Here is a 7,766-nt window from a genome sequence, read left to right as displayed (position 1 = left end):
CTTGGGGTCCCCTGGGCAGGGTCAGCCCTGCGTTCGGGGCACCCCGGCGCGCGCCTCCCCCCAGCTCCTGCAGTCTCAGCCCTGCCCGGTGCTCCCAGCTATATTTAGCCCTCCCCTGTGCTATTTCGCCTGCCTGGCAGGAGTTTATTACTGGCCGGGACAGCCCCACCTCCTTTCTGCTTTCTCTCCCTTCCTTTTCTTTTCCCCCCTTTTTTCCCCCCGTCTTTCCGCTCCTTTCCAGCCCGGCCGCTGCTTCGCACCCGGCTGCCCACCCGCCCTGCCCTCGCCCCCCATGCCCGCCGCGCCCAGCTCTGCCTCCCGCCGCCTCGGTCCCGCTGCCCCGGCCGCCGAAGCCCGGCGAGCGCCCGGCCGCCGGCATGGGGCCCGCTGAGGAGCTGGTCCGGATCGCCAAGAAACTGGATAAGATGGTGGCCAGGAAGAGCACGGTAAGGCGGCTGCGCCCCTCGGGGCGGCTGTGCACGCGTGTGTGGGTTTACACGCATGTGTGTGCTGACACGTGTGTGTATTTACACACATGTGCTTATTTACACACGTGTGCGTGCTTGTTTGGACATTGCAGCGTGGCTCGGGGCAAGGGAGGGTTTGCTCTGCGTAACTCCCCCTCCCCCCCTCCAATTTCTCGCGGTCCCAGAGGGGATGAGGGGGTCTGGGGGTGCTGGGTGCCCACGGGTACCACCAGCACCCCGGGGTGCTCCCTGCCCCAGCCTCGCGGCGTCGCAGCTGGCACCCGGGGTGTTTTATTTCGCCTCCAATTCGGGGCTCTCCTGCACCCCGTCGCTCCTGGCTGCTGGGATCTGGGGAAAAGGGGTGTGTGGGGGGGTCTGTCCCGGGGGTGGCAGCTCCGGGCACCCCTTGGTGGCGTGGGATCGCGGGCAAATGTGGGTGACAGGTGCTTGGCCACCGGCCCGGCCACCAACACCCGATCGGTGCCAGTGCCGCGGGCTCAGCCCCGTGCAAGGGAAAACTCCCTGGATGGGGGGGTTTGGGCTGGGGGCACGACCCCCCCCCCAGTTCCTATTTCCATCCCTATCTCTGCCTATTGCAAGCCTGTGAGGGGAGAGGAGGGGGCTGAGCGATGGCTCCCGGGTGGCTTTGGCGATGGCGTGACGGGGGGGGGGGGGGAGCCAGGATCTGGCCCTGCCGCCCTCTGCGCCGGGTGAGGGTCCCGCTGGGGATCCTGGGGATCCGGCTGCGCGTGGGTGAGCAGAGCTGAGCCCAGCCCTTAAAGTTAATATTTGACCATTTTTCAATGGCCTTTGCCTCAGCAAGGTGCAGACTCTTGGCGGGGGGGGCCGTTGTGGTGGCTTTTTGGGACATGGACGCTTCCAGGCAGCTCAGAGCCCGTGGAAGCCCCACGAGCTCTGCTCCCCGCTAGGAATCACCCCGGTGTCGAGGGACGGATCCTGCCCAGCCCTGCTGCTCCCCTTCCCCTGCCTGTGTGACGGGGACAGGGTCCAGCTGCAGCGTGGGGATGTCCCCTGCACCCCTGATCCGTCCCAGCACGGGGCTGTGTCCCCTGCGTGGGGGATACCTGTGGGCTGGCATCTGCTCTGCGGCTCTAAAAATACCGTGGAGGAGGAGGAGGAGGAGGAGGGCTCCATGCTATGTTTAGCCCTGCAGCCACTGTGTGCTGCAGCCCCATGGGTGCATGTCCCACGGACCCTCGCAGCCCTGCGTGGGGACACTCGGGTGTCCCCCAGCCCTCCTGGCTCCCGGCAGCCCGGCGTTTCCTTACAGAGCGGTTTTCCTGGGCTTTAAGGGAAGCTCCTAGGAGACATGACCCCACACTGGGATGATCCAGCAGGATTTGGGTTTTGGGGTGTTTCTGTGAGGGCATCACTGTGGAGGGTCAGGGCTTCCCCGGGACCGGCCCAGGGCTGCTCTGTGTCCCCTTGGGGTGCCCTCCTCTGGTGCTGGTGAAAGGAAAGGGGGGACGCAGGCTGCCTTGGCGCAGCCCCCCCATTTCTCTCCGGCTCCTCAAGTGTCCCTATGTCTTCTCCCCACTCTAGGAAGGGGTGCTGGATCTACTCAGGTCCCTCACCAGCTACACCATGACCATCCAGCTACTCCAGGTGAGGGGTCTGGGTGGGGGGCAGCAGCTGCTGGTGGGGGGGACACCCCGTGGGGTGGCTCGTCCTGTGCCCCCCATGCAGCCGGCACATCCCTGAGGACACATCCCTGCCGTGTGTCCCCAGACCACGCGGATCGGGGTGGCCGTCAACTCGGTGCGGAAACACTGCTCGGACGAAGAGGTGGTGACCTCGGCCAAAATCCTCATCAAGAACTGGAAGAGGCTGCTGGGTGAGCGATGTCGGGCAGAGGCAGGAGCCCACCACCCCTCCCTGGGCTGTCCCAGCACCCCAGACCCCTGATGTTCTCTAGGAGGGTTGGGGTGGGATCGGTCCCAAGCTGGGACGTACAGGCTCCAGTGCCATCGCAGCTGCCGTAACCCAGTCCTGCCAGGCGATGCACGGGCTTGATGGATTTTCCAAGGGCTTGTTTTTGCTATGGACAGAGCAGTGTAAATCAGCATGGGCCCCCCAAGGGCTGAGCATCCCCCCCAGCCCGGGATGTAGCTCCCCAAGTGCCCTGCGCTGCTTTGGGCCGTGCCCGTGACACCCAAATACTTCCCCACAGAGTCCTCTGCCACCCCGAAGAAGGAGAAGGACGGGGATAGGAAGAAGGAGAAGGACACCGATGGGGAGAAGGAGAAGAAGGGGCTGGCTTTTCCCAGCTGCCCCCACGAAGGAGGGAAGCACCCCAAGAGCCCAGCTGAGAAGCACAAGGAGAAGCACAAGGAGAGGTGGGGGCTCCTGCCCGCTGTCAGGGGGCACCAGCCGCGTGGGCATGGCATCGGTGGGGCCGAGAAGAGACCACCCTCTGCTTGCTCCTTCCATGGGTGCCGGCAGCACCGCCAGAGAACCAAAGGGCAGCTGCCTGCAGCCGCAGCAGCACCAGGGCAGCTTCTAGAGAGGGGAGGGACAAAAGACATTTTTCCCTTTCACCTCTTTAATGCTATTTATTCACTGGGCGAGGGCTGTTCAGGTGATGCCCTGCTCTCCTCTCTCCCTAGGAAGCTCAGCAAGTCCGGCTCTCATGCTGCCACCCCCCAGGACCACCGTGTGGACTCCATCCCGGAGAGGTACCTGCCAAAGGGCTCGCCGACCCTCACACAGGGCAATGCTGGGCGCTGCTGGGTGCTGCTGGGTGCTGCTGGGTGCTGCCAGCCTCAGGGGGGCAGCCTGGGGGCTGGTGGGACTCGGGGATGACTTGGCTGGCGATGGGGTGGGCAGGTGGAATCCGGCTCACCGGATCCTGCCAGGGGATGCTGGGCCCACCTCACTGAGAGCATCTCTCCCTTCCTTTGGGCTTCCGCGGTGAAGAGCACCCAGCGATGGGCAGAGCCCCACCGTGTCCTTGAAGAAGTCACCTCTGGATGGCAAGAAAGAGAGGTGGGTGCCTGGGCTGGATGGGGGTGGGGGAGGTGGGAGGCCAGCCCCTCTCTGGGTGCAGGCAGGCGTCTGGACCTGGTCCCCATTCGCGTCCTCTGACATGGTGCTTGTCCTGCCAGGAGAGACTCTGCTGACTCGAGGTCCTCCACCACCTCAGCCATCTCCTCCTCTTCCTCTCCGCAGAAGAGACCGTCAGGGGAGAGGTAAGGAGAGGGCATCCCCGGGCAGCCTGGAGATGCTTTGGGGATCCCGTTTGGCTGTGGCATCCATGTCTGGTGTGGGCAGAGATGGCTGGGAGCCCTGATCCTCCCATGGGCACCGGGACATTCCCTGTGAGGAGCAAATCCTCCCCCGGGGAAGATTCCTGCTGGCTTCCAAGCACTGGCCTTGATGTGCTGGTGCCTGAGGTCCTGCCACCAGTCCCTCCCCCCTGTCCTGCCTGCCCCGTCTCTGGTGTCACCCCCCCATGCCACCCCCAGGAGAGCCTCTCTGGGCACCAGCCCCTCGCCAGCTCCCACCGGCTCCCGGAGAAACTCCAGCGACAGCAAGGAGGAGAGGTAGGAGCGACCCATCCCACCGCCACGGGACACCCGGCAGGTCCCCGGGGCTGTGCCAGGACCCCCGCGTCTGCCCGTCCTCTCCGTGTGCCCCTGCAGAGCCAACAGCAGCAAGGCCAAACCAGAGACGCCGCGGACCCCCACCAGCCCCCCCTTCTCACCCAGCCCCTGCCTCCTGGCCCCCTGCTACCTCACGGGGGACTCGGTGCGGGATAAGTGCATCGAGATGCTGACGGCCGCCCTCCGCATGGACGGTGAGCGGGTCTGGGGGTGCTGGAGCCGAGGGGGGCTGGACCTGGGGGACGCTGGAGCTTCGGGGACGCAGGAGCTGGCGGCCCTGGGCAAGCAGGCAGCTTTAGGTCCTGGTTTCATCACACATGGCAAAACAGGGAGGAAAGAAGCCTCCAGCCTTCCCCAGTGGGTTATTCAAAGGTCACCCATCCTCTCCTCCCCAAGCTACTGGGCTGTTTCTCCTACGGGATAGCCCCAAGAGAAGCAACCCTACAATAACAAGCGAGGCTCTGCGCCCCGGGCACCCGCAGCCCTGCAGCCGCAAGCGCAGCCCGGGCTTGCAAATAAACTGCAGCTGTAGCCCCCAGCTCAGCGTTCAGCCCCAACATGAAGGAAAAGGAGGTCGGTAGCGTCTCCGACAAGGGGCTGGGTGTGGGGACGGACTCTTTGTCAGGTTCAAGATGGGTAAAAATCGTTTTCTTAGAGTTAGGGTACCTGGGACAAGTTGAGGGGGAGCGGTGAGCGTTTTTAGGGGGTTTCTTGGTGCATGGTGAGACCCAGCTGGTTTCACACCTCAAAGTCACCCCTCAGCCTCTCCGCCTTTCAGATGACTACAAGGAGTTCGGCGTCAACTGCGAGAAGATGGCGTCAGAGATAGAAGACCATATCCTTTGGGGGGTCCTCAGGCTCCATCTGCTTGGAGGGAAGTGCGGGCTCAGCAGTGGTGGGGACAGGACAGAGGGTGGTGGGGACAGGACAGAGGGTGGAAGGGACAAGGACAGAGGGTGGCAGGGACAAGGACAGAGGGTGACGGGCTCGGCTGTCCCCGTTGCCTGCAGAGGGAGCCCAGACCCCGCTCAGAGGCTGATGCTGATGCTGAGCATCCCCCAGATGCTGTGTGCCCCCCAGATCCCTCTGCTCAGGCACCTGCCTTCGATCCTGGGGAAATAAAACCCAAACCCAGCCAAGATCTCTTTTCTGAGCCTGCAGCGGGTGCCCAGGTCTCTTGCCAGCCCTGGGCCATCGCGGTGCCTGGGCTGTGCCACGCTGGCAGGGTTGGAGCCACCTCCATTCACCCCTAACTCAAGGCTTGGGGGTCTCCTGGCAGCCCCCCGAGACCGGGACCAGCCCCGAGGTGGTTCATCCTCCTGGGTACACTTCGATTTGTGCTGCATCCCAGACTCTGGCCGTGTGTGCCTGGCGCCTCAGAGGACCCTGGAGCTGCCACCTCAGCCCATTGCCCGCATCCATGCAGACAGCCGGTGGCTTGGTGGCCAGCCTGGGAGGAGGAGGAGGAGGAGGACAGGACCTCACGTCCCAGCACGGGGCTTGGTGACGGCCCCTGTGCCCCGACAGCCTTCGGGTGTCACAGCAGGGAAATGCGAAGTCTTCCTCCCCACATCCCAAGCTGTGTTTCATCCTCCTGAACCCAAGGAAGGTCCCCCAGGGAGCAAAGCCCTGACAAGATCGGTCACCTCCACGTGGGCACTGGCCCTAGTGACCATCAGCACCACCGAACCCAGAGCAACAGCAGGTGCCCGTGGGGCTGGCATCCCCCCGTCTTGACCTCGTGATTCCTTGACGGAGCCCCACATATCTTCCAGGAGCTGAAGAGCACAGACATGAAGTATCGCAACCGGGTGCGAAGCAGGATCAGCAACCTGAAGGACCCCAAGAACCCCAGCCTGCGGAGGAACGTGCTCTGCGGGGCCATCCTGCCCAGCCTCATCGCCCGTATGACCGCTGAGGTGGGCAGCCAGGTGGGGGGCATGGGGCTGGCTCTTATGGACCATGTCCATGCTATTTCTGGAGCGGTGGGACCCCCACCCAGCCTCAGTTCTTGGTGCCCAAGGGCTGGCTGGGTCTTTGATTGGTGGTGTCCACACTGGGCTTGTCCCAGCATCTCCACGTCCCACCTTGGTGCTGGCTGGGGCACGGGGAGCATCAGAGGTGGGGTGCATCAGCAAGGGGGTGGCACCCAAAAAGACTTGGGCACTGCCTGGTCCCCCCTCCCCCAAGCCCTGTAACCCTGGCACTGGTCCCCCCTCCCCCAGCCCATCGCAGAGCCGGGTGCGGGACGTCACACTGGCAGGAGCCAGGCTTGAGAGTCCCCATTCCTCCTCCTCAACCAGGATCCCCAGATCAGGCTCCTGGGAGATCCTCAGAGTCTCCCTCTATGGGCACCCAGGTTTCCCTTTGAGGATGAGGTGATTTTTTTCCTCTGGATGGGTCTGAGCCCTCCAGCAAGCACAGAGAGCAGGATCAGTCCTGGTCCTGGAGAGGATGGGGAGGATGCAGGACCACGGTGGCTTGCGCCCTGTGCTGGCTTGGCTGCGAGCCCCCGGCAGAGCCGCGGCTGTGCTGACTGTGCCGGTGGCAGGAGATGGCCAGCGATGAGCTGAAGGAGCTGAGGAACGCCATGACCCAGGAGGCCATCCGCGAGCACCAGATGGCCAAGACGGGCGGCACCGTCACCGACCTCTTCCAGTGCGGCAAGTGCAAGAAGAAGAACTGCACGTACAACCAGGTCAGCCCCGCAAAGTCCTCGGGGGCTCCCCCCTGTCCTCAGGGGACCCCGATTCGGGGGACGTCGGAGGGGTCTCGCTGACCCGGCCGCCCGCTCCCCCCCAGGTGCAGACGCGCAGCGCCGACGAGCCCATGACCACATTCGTGCTGTGCAACGAGTGTGGGAACCGCTGGAAGGTCTGTGCCCAGCCCGGGGTGGGGGGTCCGGGTACCCCAACCCTTCCCCAGCCCCGCAGGGTGGCAGAGCCCCCCGAAATGGTGCTGGGGGGCTTGGTGAGGGCTCACCGCTCGCCCCCGGCTCTGCTTCTCCTGCAGTTCTGCTGATGGTGCCCGGCGATGGGGCTGGAGGGGACGTGGTGCGAGATGGGATGCTGTGATGGCCAGCCGGGGTGGGGAGGGAGGGTGGAGCAGTGGCACTGGTCCCCTCATCCCGGCTCCCTGGTTCCTCGCACTGGGCTCCCTCGGATGTCCTTGGGAGCCGGCCCTCAGCAACGGGTGGGTTTGCTTGAGAAGCCGCTGGTGGATTCAGGCAGTTCCTCTCTGTGAATACCTGCCCTCTGCCTGGGATGCATTGGGAGCCCACGGGGAACGGACACATCCCTGGAAAGGAAGACTGGTGTGATCTGGGCAGCTTGCCCTTCCCTGGGGGAAAGCTGGACTCGGATGATCTGGGGGCAGGAGGGATGTTGCCCCATGGATGTGGGGCTGTGCCACTGTCCTGGGGGGCCAGGGGTGGGAAGGGGCCAGGTTTTACCCCCAAACACCTTCTTCTTCACCTAAGGGCACACAGTGGAAGGACATGGAGGGAGACAGGGTGATTGCAGGGTGTCCGGATGCCGGTGGGATGCCACCGTGTCCCTCCGCTCTGTGACACATGGACCTGGCTCAAGGGAACCGTGTCCCCAGGAAAGAAGAAGGGATGAGGGGGAGCGGAGTGGGGAAAAACCCTCCAGCTGGAGCAATAAAGGTGTGAACTCCC

The 7,766-nt window shown here is 64.3% G+C and overlaps 1 protein-coding gene across 1 annotated transcript; it reads left to right on the top strand.

Moving 5' to 3' along the window:
- The first annotated feature begins 284 nt into the window (after positions 1-284).
- Positions 285-7,766, top strand: TCEA3 (transcription elongation factor A3). Its single transcript, XM_075438013.1, has 14 exons — positions 285-446; positions 2,031-2,093; positions 2,217-2,322; positions 2,659-2,824; positions 3,095-3,163; positions 3,405-3,473; positions 3,593-3,676; positions 3,953-4,030; positions 4,130-4,284; positions 4,869-4,930; positions 5,860-6,009; positions 6,642-6,788; positions 6,893-6,964; positions 7,103-7,766. Exons 1-14 carry the CDS (start codon positions 378-380, stop codon positions 7,109-7,111), a joined length of 1,299 nt encoding a protein of 432 aa, XP_075294128.1. The 5' UTR covers positions 285-377; the 3' UTR covers positions 7,112-7,766.

Source organism: Opisthocomus hoazin, chromosome 17, assembly GCF_030867145.1.
Source record: "Opisthocomus hoazin isolate bOpiHoa1 chromosome 17, bOpiHoa1.hap1, whole genome shotgun sequence".
In the NCBI taxonomy this organism is placed as follows: domain Eukaryota; kingdom Metazoa; phylum Chordata; class Aves; order Opisthocomiformes; family Opisthocomidae; genus Opisthocomus; species Opisthocomus hoazin.
The sequence above is the reverse complement of the archived record's forward strand: the minus strand, read 5'-3'. Positions and strand labels throughout refer to the sequence as shown.